Here is a 17,971-nt window from a genome sequence, read left to right as displayed (position 1 = left end):
TTCCTTACGTATTAAGATTTTATCTCTCAATGACTACGCAAGTATATAGTGCCTCTGTTTTTAAAATCATTCTCATCTATCTTGAGTCTTCATGTATTATTTGCAAATAGGACTCGATTTGTTCATACCATTTTCAAAAAATAAAATAAAATAGATAATCCTACTCAGTTCAACAAAAACAAAAGATTCCTACTTATTTTTACCACAATTTTAGGACAACTATTGTTTCAATTTGTTGAAGTGGTTAACTATGATGAGCAGGGACACTAGACAATCACTTCTAAATAGGTAAAAGTACATTTGTACTTGGAAAATAAAACTTTAAGAAGCTGTAAATAATATATAAGTGAATAAATTACAATTAGGCAGAACCTTGTATCACATGCTTCTTGTTAAGTGAGAAAAGCCCAGTGTTGGATTATGTTACTGGAAATCCAACGTTGCAAAAATGAAAGAGAATTCTATACTTTCTCCAATCAAAAAAAAATACCACATTCCATCAAGGATTTTTTTTTTTTTTTTTAATATTTTAATTAGCTACAACAATGCAAGAATGAGATTTAAACTCTGGATGTTTTCGTTTGGAAATACCATGAGGTTTCCTTTGAGCTACAAAACTTTTAACCTCATTATGAATTATAAACATGAATTTACGGATTAATTTATTTTGTAGGCCTTCCATTCATTGATCTAATAATGGGCTGCCTTTTGTTTATGTTTAATGTTGTTTGTATGTTTATAATTTGTCAAGAGCTTTATAACTTAATTAGCTTCTGCCATGCACAAAGTATTTGGGGGTCTAGGAAAAAGGATTCGAATCACGAGGTTAGCAACATATTTTAACTATCTTAAAAAAAAAGTTTATAATTCTTGGTGGCGTGTGGTGTTTCAAAAAGTCTCTCTCACAAAACAAGTCCCACATTGAAAAATAAATTGATATTAACAATGACATTGATTATTAAAAAGTCACTCTTTCCTTGTCCCATTTTCGTGCTCCACTCTATGTTCTACATACCTAAGGCTGTCCACGGGTCGAGTTTGTGCCCAATCCAAACTCAACCCGAAAAATTCGAGTGAATAAATTCGTAACCCAAAACCAACCCGGAATATCTAGTCAAATCTGGCAGTTTGAGTCTTGTCAGTTTCAAGTTGTATTGGTCGGTTTTGAGTTTTATCACCAAGGCCGATATATGGTCGGATCTGTTGAGATCTGGCCGATATTTCTTCAGATAACTATAAGATCTCGAAAGATCTAGACTAGGTCTCAACGAGATCTCGCCGGTCTAGTTCGGAATGCTTGAAAAATTGCCGGAAGAATTGAAAATTTTGGGTGGGTTTGGTTTCACAAGTTTTGAAAGAGGAGACCTACAACCAACCCACCAGAGTCAGGTTTAAGTACAGGTTAGTTGGACAAGTGGGCAAGTTCCTTGGACAACCCTAATTCTACATATAAAAACTTGCATATGTACGCCTATTTAATTAAAATCTAATTTTTTACATCTTATTTTAGCCTCCTAAAATAAATAAATAAAATAAAAAATAAAAATAAAAACCTAAACCATCCCCACTAGCCACCACCACCGCCAGTCCTCTAACCACCACCAACCTTCGCTAAAGTCATCAGTAGCCAGACACCACCTTCAGCCACTACTAACTCCCTTCAACAAATCTCCCAAGAATTTTGTTCAATAGGTGTGGTTGGGCTTGGCATATTGGTTGCCATGACCAATTTTATCCACCACGTGTTGGGTTGGGTTTTTATTTTAATTTTTAATTTATTTTAGTTGGTGGGCGGTTGTGGTGGTTGGTGTCTGGCTATTGATGACTTTAGCAGAGGTTGGTGGTGGTGGAGGATCAGTAATTGTGGCGGCAAAAAATTAAATTTTTTATTAAATAAGTTTAAATGTGGCAAGTTTTTATTGGTGGTGTATATGGTGGAGCAAGAAAAATGTCATAGAAGATTTGGACTCCTTTTGTTCTTCATGATTTTATCATTGTGTTAACATGAAAAATGCATAATTATTAAAAGGATAAATTGCAATTTAACCTGTTGTGAATTGACCCTATCATAACTGAGTTAAAGATTCAATTGCAACATTTGATTCCCTAAAGTAAGGATATCAACTTCATCCAAATTAATAAAATTTGTGAAAAAATTTACCCCTCCATATCTGAATAAGAAAATATACTATTAACCCACTTGTAATTTGGCCCATTGCAATTTAGCTCACAAGTATTTTAATTTCCACATCCAACCACCTAAAGTTTGGAGTAAAAAGAAATCGTTGGAGACAAATGATAACATTTGAAAAAGACACTCATTTAGACGAAATCCCTAACGGTTTCATTTTGTTCCAAATGTTAAGAGGCCATTAAATTGGACAATTGAGAATTGGAGGACAAAATTGTGATATCCACAAACCACATTGAGTATTTTGTAATTTACCTTATAAAGATACAAGTGAAATGACATTGCTCACCCTCTAAAATGTCACTCTTTAAAATGCTGAAAATAACCCAAATACTACTAAAATCTCAAAAAAAGAGTTAAGTAAAAAGATTGAAAGACTCTCACACACACATTACCCCAGTGTCACTCATTTCAAAAACATACCACATATTTCTCCAAGAAAACTTCCAAGGTTTCTAGTAAGTGAAACCCAAATGCCAAAAGAACCGGTACCCACAACCTATAAAAATAACCATAACAATAGCATTTTTTTTATGTTAACACCAAAGCCAAATCTCCACCTAACAATGTATTGATGTGCTTTATACAACCCTTATAACATATCCAACAACATATCCATTGAGTTTTAGACATAAACATATAGTTTTAACAGCATCTAAAGTTTGTAGTAAATATTTCTGGAAATCATAGTTGCTTGAATTTAAAATTTTTGAAATATCTGTCATCATCCAAGTCTATAATTTTGTTAATGGACTTCATAATTCTCTCTTGAGCCTTCCCTTTTAAAAGTTTCCTTGCCTTTTGGATTAAATGACAACAGTCTAGTTGCCTTTGCATTTGCTAGTTCTCTCTTTGAAGTTGATCAAGTACAATAGTGAGTCATCTCTAGATGAATCAACTTAATTAATGTGCTTTTGAAACACTTAACCCTTTCACATATAGCTTTGACAACAATGATTCTTCCATGGATTCTATCATAGTGTTGGTTATAGTCAATTGTTTAGGTTCATTGATCAAGACTTTTTGTCTCTTTTGTTGAATTGTTATTGTTTTCTTTGAAATGTAGTTTGTAATTGAATTTTTATTTTTATTTATTATTTACATTTAGATTGAGTTCCATGAAAAGTTGATTTTGAAGGGAAGTGGTGGATTTTTATGGGTTTCAAAGAAGTTGTGAGCATGAAAGAGTGGTACGAGAATTGGGGATTTCTTAATATTGTTATTTTCATTAAGAGCATTAATTGTTGAATGTTTTTTTTATCTACCCTAAAAGTTGCAACCTTCAAAATATCTCTTTTGGGAAAGGTATATGTATATATTGTTACTCAGACTACATGCATAATTGAAATATGTATTTGAATTTCTCTGTATTCAAAAAAGTGGGATGTTCTAAACCCTTTGAAATAGTAGTTTCTCCTCTTTAACGAGTTCAGGTGTCAGTTGAAAATATGCTTTCAATTGATAAAATGGAAAGGAAAGAACATCGATTATATATCACATCACTTTTGGAACTTGATTTGATAGCTCTTGAACCTTCCTATTATGTATCATTCATAGCCTAGTTTCATCTGCAATCTTCAGAATTTTTGTGGTACCTTCGTTTGCAATATATGAATTGGTGGAGGCAGACCCTTTTCTCTACTCAATTATTTGTTGTTGTTGTTCTTTTCTTTCTTTCTTTCTTTGTGCGAGGTAGTAAAAAGTTGTGAATATTCTAATAAGTTAACCAAAAAAAGGCTAATCCAAACCAATTGCACACAAGCATTATGTCATGGTAGTGATCGTAAACTTTTTGTTACCAATACGGAACTTAATAGGAACAAACATATAATCAATTAATCAGTAGCAGTAGATAGTGAATAAATAATTGTAAATTTGCAATACTTAAACACTTCTTTTCTTGTGGTTATTGTTATTGTTATTACTTTCTCAAATTAAATAGTTAGAATTTCATTCACTTCTTATTTGCACATCATTAAAGTATCTTAATCCTTCTTTTTCACTTCCACTTTTGTTGTCTTTTTAGAATGCTCGATGAAACAAATTCTTCATAGTCTAGTATGTAAGTAGTGTAGACTTGCAAGGATAGTCAGCAAGGTGGCTGGACTGCTGTATCCTGAGAGCGACATGCATAATTGTTAATTTACTACATGTGAAATAGAAATTTAATAAAATATATAGGCTTTTTTTTAGGGGGAAAAAAAAAAATATATATATATATATACACACACGTGTGTGTTGTTTTGAGATGGTGGATAATTTATTGTGAATGTAAAACATTAAGGATCTTGTTAAATCCACCTGGGTGAGCCAATAAAAAAATGAATCTATCATATATTAGCACTATTTTATTCTAACATTGTTACTCCCTTCGTCCCATTTTGTTTGTCCTCTATTCCATTTTGGGATGTCCTAAAATATTGTCCTGTTTCTAAAAATAAAAGTCATTAATTTACTAACATTCCTATTATACCCCTATTAATTTACTAATTCAATTTTTTGATAAATTTATTTAAGGATAGTTTTGAAAACTTATACATTTTTAAAAGGTAGACAAGACAATAAATGATGTTCTCTTAAAAAATTTGACTTTTCAAACAGGACAAACAAAGTGGGACGGAGGGAGTATATCATATGAAGTGTTGTTTCCTAAGACCTTTGAGTTCTTATATAAATGAAAATGATGAAATCTCTATGTAGAATAGAAGGACTAGATGAACATCGAAGGGGAAGGGACTAAAAGTCTAAAAGTGCAAAGAATAATAAATTACCAATATGATGATAGCTTACCTAGGGACTAGAGTTCCCAAAAACTAGATTTAAAAGGAAGAATGAATCATAGAGTAATTTGAATAGCATGCACTAAATTTAATTTTGAGTACAAGTACTCTTGTGACTTGTCTCATCCTATAGTGTAAGTGCATGTATCTCGGAACATAACAAATGATGATTTATTTTATTAAATTGAAATAACTCTTAATATGGTCTACAACTCTTATTAATGAGATGTTAGAGTTACGAGAGCATCCTTAATAGAGTCGCCAGCTCAATGAATCTATGTTTTTGACGTTTTGAATGCAAAGTTGTAGTCGACAATTTATTGCCTTATAGTGGGGTTGTTTTTTTTTTAGTGAACCATCCATGGGGCAGGTGATCAACACGCTTGAGCACTGAGGTGTGTGGATATGCATGTGCTACACCTACACGTATAGAGTCATAGACATGCTTAGCAATGAGCTAGAGATAATGGGATTTCCTCAACATATTTACCCAGCCCCATCATAATTTTAGTTCACAAACTTTTTAATTTCTACACCTGACCGCCTAAAATTTGGAATAAAATGAAATTCGTTAACTGTGAAATACTCAAGGTCTAAAAAAACACTTTACAAAATTTAATGATTTTATTTTATTCCAAATGTAAAGAATTCATCAAATTGAACAATTGGTGGACTTAATTGTGAAATCACCAAATTAAATCTAACAAATTATAATTTACCTTCTAAAGATGCAAGTGAAATAACATTGCTCACCCTCTAAATGTCACCCCATAAAAAAATAAAAAAATAAATAAAAAGAGACAAACTTGATGAGAACAGGGTCTCCTTTTCCATTAATTATTGCTTTACATTATAAAGACCATACATTAGATGTTATACTACCCAGCACAAGGACAAAACAATGAATTCATTGAATATAAAGCAAGCGGAATAGAACCATCCTATGACTATGAGCCATTTTTTAAGCTCTCTTTACTTGTGCTTACTCCCAGAAGCACCCCTAGACAATACTCCAGTTTGTAGATAACTAGATGACAATAATTTTAAAAGGCTTATATATTTATCAAAATAAATAAAGCCTCATGTCCCAACAACTTGTGATCATTGGCTACTCAAAACCATTTCTCCCATTTATAAATATGCCAAGACTGAAAAACCGCAGGCATATTTTATCTGTCTCCCCACCCAAGACATGCTAGTGGAGATGATAAACAAATTGATCTGCAGATTAAGAAAAAGAGAGATAAAAAATATTGCATTGCCGAACATGAACAATGATATCATTTAATTTTTCTTATTTTAAACACTCAAGAATCTATAATTTTATAAAATTTGAAATTCTAATCAACTGAACATTCATGCTCATTCAAAAAAATGTTGACATTCTTAGTGAATTTTATTATCAAAATTCATACAATAATATCGACACATGAAAATTAGTTGCAATTGGAACTCACTTTGTAGATTTACAATATTAATTCTGTATTTTTTTTTCATTTTTTATTAATTACTGGCTGGAAAACATATTGTAGTTATTAAATTAACATTTGATGAAAAAACATGAACATTTAAAAAATTTCCATCAAATGTTAATCTTATAAATACAATATGTTCCCCAATAATTAATATAGTATGGGATGCAATTAGGAGGAGTGAAAAGCAAGATTATTTTTTATTTAAAAAAAAAAAAAAATATATATATATATATATATAACTTTATATATTTAGGTATGATATTAAGCTAGGTTTGTTGGATTTTCAGGTGGAGGGAAATACTTTTTTTTTTTTTTTTTTTTTTGAGAATCTGGGGAAATAGTAATTGGTAATTGATAGTTCTATCTTTTTTACTTTTGATAAAGTAATTCATTTTCAGATTTGAAAATTTGTGGTTAACCAATAATTTGTTGTGCTTAGAAAAAAAAAAAATAGTACTTTGTTATTGACACTCTGAAACTTCATCCTTGATTTTATGTTATCACTTTATCACTTTGTTGTGCTTAGATTAAAAGGTTGGCAGACGAAATTAGAGTTTGGATTGAATCTTCGGTGAGGAAGAATGTTGAGGTTCTTGAGTTGGATGTCCTTGCATATTGTGTCTATTCTATAGCTAAACATGATTACTAAATGTCTATTCTTGTTCTAAAATAGCTTCAAAAGATGACACTTGTACAAGTTTTGACTTCTCACTATATTATGCGTTTGTTCGTGTTTTGCAATGCGTAAGAAGATTGGTAGAGCAAACTAGGTGATTAGGCCACAATTTTTTTTTCTTATTATGGTGTAGTTCTGGTACATCAAATATATTAATGATCAGTAGAACTGTTCTATGTTTGAGATTGAGAATCTTACCCATTTATCCCCTTTAGATGAATAATGCATATTCTATCTTGTGAGTAGAAGGAATAGAAAGTAATTGGAAGTAAACAAAAATCAACCCTTTAAATATCAGTGTAAAAAGAGATTTTTCCTAGTTACTTACATAGTTGTTTAATCTTAACATAAAGCAAATAAAAAACAAATGTGAATAAGTTCATTCTTTTTGCCTCCTACATAATTATGTTTCAAATGTTTGATAGGTAGAGGCAGAGCCTTTTCTCTGCTTGAATTTTTTTTTTTTTTTTAAATACTAAGTACTAAAAGTTGTAAATATTCTAATAAGTTAACAGAAAAAAAAATAATAATAATAATAAGAAAAAAAAAAAAAAAGAAGAAGCTAATCTAAATCCAATGCACACAAACATTATGTTATGGTAGTGATAGTAAACATTTGACCAAAAAAAAAAGGTAGTGATAGTAAACCTTTACCAATACATAATTTAATATATAAAGAAACTCATAATTAGTTAATTGGTAGAAGATAGTGTATAAATAGTTGTAGAACTCAAACACTTCTTCTACTCTTATTGTTATTGTGATTACCTTCCCAAATCAACTAGTCTCAAATTCACTCACTTTTGATTTGCACATCGTTAAAGTATCTTAATCTTTCTTCTACTCTTGTTGTTGTCATTTGCACATCGTTAATTGGTATTGATGACGTTGAGAATTGTCACCAATAAGTCACACCGTACTCGCGAGTCAACGAACCTGCACAACAAGAACGAACGGAAGAAGAACCCTTAGAGAGCACCGGTGTGGTGTCGGCCAAAAGCCCTCCGAAGGTCAAGTCAGAATTCGTCCCTTGAGTTATTTTGAGGCGTTAGAGAGGGTCAAATCATCTTACCTTGATTTGCGTGAATATTACTCCTTTTTATAGTGGTAGAGAGTTGCTTTTCTTCTTAACCTCCAGATCTTTCCAATGTGGGACTTTGATACAATTTCCCTTATTGGATCTTAGGGCTTTTCTAGGCAAATAGAGATTTCGGATCATGGGCCCTTACCATGTCTGTCTGCGATGGGCCTTCAGAGCGCGTGGGCCCATCTTTACAAAGACCAAACAGTACCCATCCGTCAGGCCCATTAAGATAGGCCCATCAGACTAAATTTTACTATCTTCAGTTGCCCCCTTCACCCCAATGGTCCGTCTGCTTTTAGGTCAAAGGACCAATGGGGTGACGATTCTAATGTATGGGCGTGACGGGTATTTTGATGACGGAGTGGGATTCGCGAAACAGAAGGTTGAAAATGTTTGACGGATCCAACCGTCAGATAGGACGACGGTTTCATATGGATTTAACCGTCAGACATGATGACGGGTATCTTGCAATTTCAGACGGTTTAATCGAGTCAACGGTTACAAACTGTTGATGCGAGCAGACAGGTTGTCAGCATTTATTAGCATGCCACGTGTCAATCTCTGAATGGCCGTTGTATAGGATCAAAGCGTCGCTTCGTCTTCCGTGCATCTCCTATATATACGAGGCGTCTCAATCTCTCATTTTCGCATTTCCAAACAGAAAACGTCTGTCAGAGAGAACCGTCAACCTTGTCAGAGCAATCCGTCGAGTACTGGTAACCACCAATTACCACAACCGTCACCCGTTCTACGCCAGGTGTGGTAAGTATTTACTTCAATTTCACATTCAAGTTACATTTTCGTCCAAGCATTGTTAGGCTTACTATACCCGTCAATGTTTTTAAACCCGTCAAGTCTTAGGTTTCATCATTAATTGTAGGAAATGTCTAGTGCGTCAAGTAACCAATCGGTGGTTCGTGACGGGACGGAATACGAGAGTGTATACCCGTCCGGTCATAAAGACCAAGATAGTCTAGGCGAAGATAGGAGTCCGTCTGCATCCTCTTCGTCCTCAACAAGTGAGGATGTGGAGATAATTGAAATAGGGGGTCCTGCTGACGACGGGAATAAAGCACTGGAGTCCGTTGTGGGTGCTGATAGACTAAGGCAGTTCATCATGTTACCAGAGTGGACAGTGCATAGGTTCACGTCCGTCATCCGGGAGAGACACTTCAGTACCTTTAGAACCAATTTTCAGATACCAGATTACATTCCAATCCGTCTCCCCTACGTGTCGGAGAAATGTTATTATGACGGGGTAGAAGGCGTTGGAGTGTACGAGCAGGTGTTGAAGGCTGGACTTCGGTTCCCGCTCTCTACACTCCATAGAGAACTCTTACATTACCTGGGACTGTCCGTCACCCAGATTTCTCTGAACGCCTGGAGGGTCTTCATAGCAATGGAGATTCTTTATGGTGCATGGTCAGACGGAGAAAGGAGATTGACGGTCCGTGAATTTCTTCACTGTTACCGTCCAGATGAGATTGACAGATCAAGGGGGTTGTACCGTTTTGCTAGTCGAAGTCCCCTGTTGAAGATTATCTTTGAGACCCCAGACTCAAATAGAGACTGGAAGAGTCGCTACTTCTTCCTGGAGGGTGACAGATGGATGAACCGTCTAGGAGAGACGGAGTACATGCCCGTCGATACAACTTGGGGAATAATAAACCAATTACGTATACATCCGTCTTACTTGTCCTTTTTTACATATCCGTACACTTTTATGTGCGTATTTTGACCGTCTGTCTTTGCAGGTAGACAGCGTCCGCAGATTAGCCTCGAGGAATTTAGTTTCCTTGAAGAGATTTGCAGAAAAACTAGGCCAGAGGAAAGGACCTGGGCTAAGTTAGTGAATCCAAAGACAATACACTGGTATTGTGACGGTCCAGAACCTACCCGTGAGGCCATTGCATACGACGAAAGAATACACAAACGTGAGTCCGTCTACTTTTACCCTTGAAATTGAAATTTTATTTTTGAAAAAATATCATCATCCGTCCTGTATTGCAGAAATGGACGACGCCAAGAGAAGGACAATGATAAAATCTCTAGCCGTCGAGCAAAAGAAGACGGGTGAGATCGTTGTTCCCAGTGTGCCGGGGTCATCGGGTAAGAGGAAGCAGCCACCAAAGTCCGATCGTCCACTCAAGCAGCCAAAGGTGTCAATGGAGCCCGTGGTGGGCTTGATGGCTGAGGGCCCTAAGGCCGTCACCCAAGTTAAACAAGGGGCCGGTAAGGGCCTAATGCATGCTCCACCCGTCAGCGGGGAGAAGCCCCCTCCCCTTCTCCGTGAGGACTCGAAGTTCGCTTTGGAGAAACTTACGTCCATACTTTCTGCAGAGGATTATGAGGATCTTGGGAATCATTCGACGGAGGTGATGGGGGAGACGGGGTTATTTGCCGTCGGACAGGTAACTTTCCTTATCCTTCAGTTTATGTCCGTCCACTCCCTAGTTTCATTTTTGACACTTCTAATTTTGTCTATTTCAGTCCTTGGTTATGATGAAGGGCTTGATGGACCGCTGCCTCAACCGTGAAGCGGCTCTGGAACGGGTACGGTCAAAGCTTGGGCAGACGGAAGAGGAGCTTAGCCAGCTGCACAAGTGGAAGGCCACGATGGAGCAGAAGTTCGAACTCTCTGAGAAGACGAGAGAAGAACTTGAACAGAGGACGGAGGAGGCTGGGAAGGCCTTGAAGGTTAAAGCAGACGAGGTGAAGGATCTGAAGAAAAAACTCCGTCATGCAAGGGATGACGCCGTCAGCGAATATCGCAACTCCGAGTCTTTGCTGAAGGAGCTGGCAGGATCGTTCCTTCAAGGCTTCGACGATTCGCTCCGTCAGGTGAAGAAGGCCTACCCAGATCTGGACTTGTCCATGATAACACTAACTGATCAAGGTCAGACGTCTGCTCTACCCGTCGCCTTCGAAAATACGGAGGATCTCTTTGGAGAAGAGGCAGCTCAGGGTGACGGAGAGTCCGCTATGCTGAATGAGGTCGCTGTTGTCGACCCCAATAAATCAGAGTAACCCATATAATTGTTGATGAGGATCCGTCTCCCTTTTTATGTATTGTTAATAATTTGTAGACGGTTTGGTTGAAGTTTCATTTGTACTGAACAATGCTTTTCATTCATTGTCTTTTCGTGATCTGTATCCGTTAAGGATTTTCTCCGTCTACTTTTATTTTGAATTTTAATTTGCACAAGCTCGTCTGTTGATCCGTCCACTTATAAGCTAAACTATTGAAGCTGACTTATATCGTCATGTTGTCCGTCCACCTTGTGGGCGTTTTAGAGCCGTCTGCTTTATGTACGTACGTAATTTATTCACCGTTTTTGCTATACCGTCCATTTTACAAACACGTAGTATTACTAAACGTTTTGTAGGTCCGTCCGCTTTTCGGACATGTAGAATTATTCACCGTTTTAGGTGCGTAAATATCTCTAATTTTAATTACGGTGATCCGTTCGCTTTGAGACTGATACCGTCTAAATTATGGACTTGTATAATTATCACCGTCTTGGTGATCCGTCCACTTTATGGACATGTAGAATTATTAAACGCTTTGGGTGATCCGTCCACTTTGAGGAGTACACCGTCCAATTTGTGGAAGTGTTGAATTGCGGTGATCCGTCCACTTTGTGGCGGATACACCGTCTAATTTATGGACTTGCATAATTCTCACCGTCTTTGTGATCCGTCCACTTTGTGGAGGCTACACCGTCCAATTTGTGGACTTGTATAACTACTCACCGTTTTGGTGATCCGTCCACATTATGACGCATATACCGTCCACTTTCCGGACTTGTAGAATTTACTCACCGTTTTGGGTGATCCGCCCACTTTGTGGACTTGTATTATTCTCACCGTCTATGTGATCCGTCCACTTTATGGACTTGTAGAATTTCTCACCGTTTTGGGTGATCCGTCCACTTTTGGACTTGTATTATTCTCACCATTTTGGTGATCCGTCCACTTTATGGACATGTAGAATTCTCACCGTTTTGGTGATCCGTCCACTTTGCGGACATTTTGAATTCTCACCGTTTTGGTGATCCGTCTACTTTGTGGACATGTAGAATTCTCACCGTTTTGGTGATCCGTCCACTTTGCGGACATTTTGAATTCTCACCGTTTTGGTGATCCGTCTACTTTGTGGACATGTAGAATTCTCACCGTTTTGGTGATCCGTCCACATTATGGACTTTAAACTAGCATTCGTTAAGTTCGAGGACAATTGTAGTGACATCAAAGTAGAAGAAGATTATAATGGTATCTAATTGCGTAAAGGAAAAGTGCCTGCCCCCTTGGGCTTAAAAAAGGCACGACAGGATTGTAGCAAGAGAAACACATGTTAAAGAAAAAACTTATAAATAGTTATAATAAAAAGCCAAATGGAAAATTGGTTGCTGTTCGCCGTGTTACTATCACTGGTAGTATTTCCTCAAATGCTCCGCATTCCATGGATGCGGTAGCTTCTCCCCCTCCGTAGTCTCCAAGTGGTATGTTCCTTTCCTTTTCCATGCCGTGACTCGGTAAGGTCCTTCCCAGTTGGGGCCGAGCTTTCCCTGTGTAGGGTCTCTAGCTGCACCCATGACCCTCCTGAGTACGAGGTCTCCTACTTGGAAGTCTCTGTGTCGGACCCGGGAGTTGTAATGTCTGGCCATGCGTTCCTGGTATCTTGCGATCCTTTGCTCCGCTGCCGACCTTACCTCATCTATCAGGTCCAGCTGTAGCCTCATTGATTCGTCGTTCCTGCCTTCGTCATGGTTGTGAACCCTGTAACTTGTGAGGCCAACTTCTGCGGGGATGACCGCCTCATTCCCGTATGTCAGTCGAAATGGCGTCTCTCCTGTCGGAGTCCTCGCCGTTGTCCTGTACGCCCACAGTATGCTCGGTAATTCTTCGGGCCATATTCCCTTTGCCCCCTCGAGCCGAGTCTTGATAATCTTTAGCAGGGATCGGTTCGTGACTTCAACCTGGCCATTGGCCTGAGGATGGGCGGGTGATGAGTAGTGGTTTTTTATTCCTAGCTGTGTGCAAAAATCCCGGAAGTGGCTGTTGTCGAACTGCCTCCCGTTATCCGAGACAAGGACTCTAGGAATACCAAACCTGCATACGATGGACCGCCAAACAAAACTTCTAACGTTCTTTTCTGTAATGGTGGCCAAGGCTTCCGCTTCTACCCATTTTGTGAAGTAGTCAATACCCACTACCAAGAACTTGAGCTGCCTTACCGCAGTTGGGAAGGGTCCCATGATATCCAGTCCCCATTGTGCGAACGGCCATGGAGCCGTCATAGGGGTCAGTTCCTCAGCTGGCTGTCCAATAAAATTGCTGAACCTCTGGCATTTGTCGCAGCTCTTAACGTACGACTCGGCATCCTTCTGCATGGTCGGCCAGTAATACCCAGCTCGTACCAGTTTGTGCACCAACGACCGCGATCCAGAGTGATTCCCGCATATCCCTTCGTGCACTTCCCTCATTACGTAGTCTGCCTCTTCAACCCCGAGGCATCTTAGATAAGGGCGGGAGAATCCTCTCTTGTAAAGAACGTCTCTTATCAAGACGAATCTCGCCGCTTGGACTTTCAGCTTCCTCGCTGCCTCCTTCTCTTGTGGCAGTAACCCGTCCTTCAGGTATGAAGCTATCTGGGTGGTCCAGTTTCTTTCGGAGCGTATCTCCTGCATATTGTCGGGGTCTATTAGTGGATAGAGTTGAACGAAGGAAAGTACATTACCCGGTGTCATCACATGTTCTGCTGAGGCGGCTTTGGCTAGCCGGTCGGCGAGCTCATTTTCTCCCCTGGGGATTTGGACGACCGTCGCTTTTAGTCCGTTGACTCTCGTTCTCACTTGATCAAGATATCTCTTCAACCTTTCCCCCTTGCATTCGTAGTCTCCGTTTACTTGATTGGTCACGACCTGAGAGTCGCAATGGACGGCCACACTTTCAGCTCCGGCGGCTTTGGCTAGGTCGAGTCCTGCCGCCACCGCTTCGTATTCTGCTTCATTGTTGGTAATGGGGAAGTCGAGACGGACCATACATTCGATCTTGTCCCCTTCGGGCGACAGCAACACTATGCCGGCCCCTCCAATTCGCCGATTGGATGACCCGTCGGTGAAGATGCTCCACTTGGGGGGTTCTTCTGCCCCCTTGTCCTCGTCACGCGTAAACTCCGCTATGAAGTTGGCTACAGCTTGTCCTTTAATGGCCACACGCGGACGGTACTTGATATCAAACTCACTCAATTCTATTGCCCACAGTGTCAGTCGACCTGCGGCTTCAGGATTACTCAGTGCCCTTCGCAAGGGCTTGTCGGTCATTACGTTCACGGTGTGGGCTTGAAAGTAATGTTTGAGCTTGCGAGCCGCCGTTATCAATGCGAAAGCGAGTTTCTCCATAGGTTGGTATCTTTCTTCGGCGCCGCGGAGTGCCCGGCTGGTGTAGTATACAGGTTTCTGTGCATTATCCTCCTCTCTAATTAAAGCAGCGCTGACGGCGACAGAGGAGACAGCCAAGTAGAGGAAAAGTTCTTCGCCAGGTTGCGAGGGACTCAATAGGGGTGGTGAGGATAGGTATGCCTTTAATTCCTCGAACGCTCGCTGACACTCGTCCGTCCGCTCGAATGATTTCTTTAATGTGCGGAAAAAGGGCAGGCACTTGTCCGTGGCTCTCGACACGAATCTATTTAACGCCGCTATCTTGCCGTTAAGGCTTTGTATCTCCTTCACATTTCGCGGGGGTGCCATTTCTAGTATGGCTCGGATTTTGTCCGGGTTAGCCTCAATCCCTCTCTGGGATACCATGAAGCCTAGGAATTTGCCTGCCGTTACGCCGAATGCGCATTTTCCCGAATTGAGTTTCATGTTGTAGGATCGTAGCGTACCGAACGTCTCCTTAAGATCTTCGAGGTGGTCTTCCTCCTTCTGGCTCTTCACCAGCATGTCGTCAACATAGACTTGAACATTCCTCCCGATCTGCTGCGCGAACATCTTGTTCATTAGCCTTTGGTATGTTGCCCCCGCATTCTTCAGGCCGAATGGCATTACTTTGTAGCAGAATAGTCCTTGGCTGGTTACGAACGAAGTCTTTTCCTGATCGGCCTCGAGCATGCGGATCTGATTATAACCCGAGAAAGCGTCCATGAAGCTTAATAATTGGTGTTGAGCCGTCGAGTCTACTAGGACGTCGACTCTTGGAAGGGGATAGCTATCTTTAGGGCACGCTTTGTTAAGATCCGTGAAATCCACGCACATACGCCACTTACCGCTCGCTTTCTTTACCATCACCACATTCGCCAGCCAATCAGGATAGTAGACTTCCCTGATAAAGCTTGCCTCTTGGAGTTTGCGGACTTCCTCCGCTATTGCTTGGTCTCGTTCCGTTGCGAACACTCTCTTCTTTTGTCGGACGGGTGGAAATGAGGGTAATACATTCAATTTGTGTACCATGACGGAGGGATCGATTCCCGGCATATCGTCATGGCTCCAGGCGAACACATCCTTATTGCTCCTCAGAAAAGCTACGAGCTCTTGACGGATTGCGGGTTTGGCAAGCGTTCCGATCTTGGTTGTTCTGTCCGGATTGGAACTGTCAAGTGTTATCTCCTCCAGCTTCTCTGTTGGTTCCGCCACCGTTCGGTGCTCTTCTATGTTCAAGGCCTGGATTTGGTCTTGCATCTCCATCATAGCGACGTAGCATTCTCGTGCGGCAACTTGGCTTCCGCGTAGCTCTCCTACCCCATACTCCGTTGGGAACCTGATCATTAGGGCGTAAGTTGATGTTGCCGCCTTCCACGAGTTGAGCGTAGGTCGTCCAAGGATGGCATTGTAGGCGGACGAGCAATCGACCACCAAGAATGTCACGTTCCTGGTGATGTGTTGGGGGTAATCTCCTACTGTCACCCGTAACGTTACCGAACCCAGAGGGAATACCTTACTCCCTCCGAAACCAACGAGCGGGGCGTCTGTCGGTATTAGCAGGTCCCTGTCAATCCTCATCTGCTGGAATGCCGGATAGTACAATACGTCGGCCGAGCTGCCGTTGTCGATCAACACTCGGTGCACGTTGTAGTCTCCTGTCCGCACGCTGACGACGAGGGCATCGTCGTGTGGATGGTGTAGGCGCCGTGCATCCTCTTCCGTGAACCCAACAATAGGTTCTTCTCTGTTTGCTATCCTTGGCACTCTGCTCGTCAACTGGACATTCTGTACCATCCGAAGGTATGTTTTGCGAGCCTTCTTTGACGATCCGGCCGCAGCAGTACCTCCGACTATCATTCTTATGTCTCCAATTGGGGGTCTTGGTCGCTCGTTTTCTCGGCGGAGGTGTTGTTCTTGTGGGGGTTGATCCGTTCTCCCCTTGTTGACGAACTTCTGCAGCTTCCCTTGTCGGATAAGTGCTTCGATTTGCTGCTTCAAGTCGTAGCAATCGGCCGTGTCGTGGCCGTGGTCACGATGAAAGCGGCAATATTTGTCTCTGGACCTTTTGCTGGGGTCACTCTTCAGCTTTCCTGGGAACGTCAGGGACCCTTCGTCCTTAATCTGCATTAGGACTTGGTCAATTGGCGCGTTTAGCGGGGTGAAATTTGCGAACCTTCCGCTCATTGGTTTTGGACGTCTGTCCTCCCTTCGGTCTCCCATCCTTCCTTTCTTCCGCCCCTGGTCCTGTCGGGAATCCTCCGGTCTATCTCTTTTCTTGGGTTTATCTTCTCGCGATAGTAGTGCGTCTTCAGCGTTCATATATTTGGTGGCCCTGTAAAGGACCTCCGACATGGTCTTGGGGTCGTTTTTGTATAGGGAGAACAAAAACTTACCCCCCTTCAGCCCGTTTGTGAATGCTGCTACCAATATCTTGTCGTCGGCTTCGTCGATCGAGAGTGCTTCTTTGTTGAAGCGTGATATGTAGGCCCTTAACGTCTCCTCTTCCCGTTGCTTGATATTCATTAAACAAGCCGTGGATTTCTTATACCGATGTCCTCCGATGAAATGCGTAGTAAATTGAGCGCTTAGCTCCTTGAAGGTGCTTATGGAGTTGGGTGCTATCCGGCTGAACCAAATCCTTGCTGCGCCTTTCAGGGTTGTAGGAAAGGCCCTGCACATGATCGCGTCTGCCACTCCCTGAAGGTGCATCAGGGTCTTGAAGGTCTCTAAGTGATCTAGAGGGTCCTTGACTCCGTCGTAACTATCCATACTTGGCATACGGAACTTACTTGGCAGGGGGAAGGAGTTGACGGCTGCCGTGAATGGCGAGTCAGTCCGGTTGACAAGGTCGTCAAGATCACTTGACACTCGCCCCTTGAGAGCGCTCATCATCACGTCCATCTGCTCCTTCATCGCCTGCATCTCCGCGATGATGGATTGTGGAGCAGTGTCCGTCGGGGAAGGGATGCTTATGTCCCGTCGTATTGGTTTGCTCGGGGCGTTACTCCCCTGTGGTCCGTCCTGATTTCTCCTTTCGGCGCTGTTCCCCTCTTGATCCGCTCCTTGGTTATTGACCGCGGCATTCTTTTGGTTCAGCTGCTCTTGTAGGTCGTGGTTTTGCTTGGTGAGGCGCTCCACGGCTGCGGCGAGCGTCCTGACCTGTCTCTCAAGTGCCGTCGTAGGTGCTTCTTCCTGAACGTCATTCGTGGTTGCCATTGAGTGAGTGAGTACCATGTAACTCTTTTGTCTGGGAATCTAGGGAGTACTATACGTCTCTGTTCCCCACAGACGGCGCCAACTGATGACGTTGAGAATTGTCACCAATAAGTCACACCGTACT

General features: G+C 40.9%; 1 protein-coding gene across 1 annotated transcript; it reads left to right on the top strand.

Annotated features, from left to right (window-relative positions):
- The first annotated feature begins 8,659 nt into the window (after positions 1 to 8,659).
- LOC115973187 lies at positions 8,660 to 11,233 on the top strand. Its single transcript, XM_031093433.1, has 5 exons — positions 8,660 to 8,686; positions 8,833 to 8,968; positions 9,961 to 10,140; positions 10,217 to 10,617; positions 10,697 to 11,233. Exons 1-5 carry the CDS (start codon positions 8,660 to 8,662, stop codon positions 11,231 to 11,233), a joined length of 1,281 nt encoding a protein of 426 aa, XP_030949293.1.
- The last annotated feature ends 6,738 nt before the right edge of the window (positions 11,234 to 17,971 follow it).

The sequence above is a fragment of the Quercus lobata genome, unplaced genomic scaffold (assembly GCF_001633185.2).
Source record: "Quercus lobata isolate SW786 unplaced genomic scaffold, ValleyOak3.0 Primary Assembly Scq3eQI_1842, whole genome shotgun sequence".
Lineage (NCBI taxonomy): Eukaryota > Viridiplantae > Streptophyta > Magnoliopsida > Fagales > Fagaceae > Quercus > Quercus lobata.
Note: the sequence above shows the minus strand (reverse complement) of the source record. Positions and strands in the feature narration are given on the sequence as shown.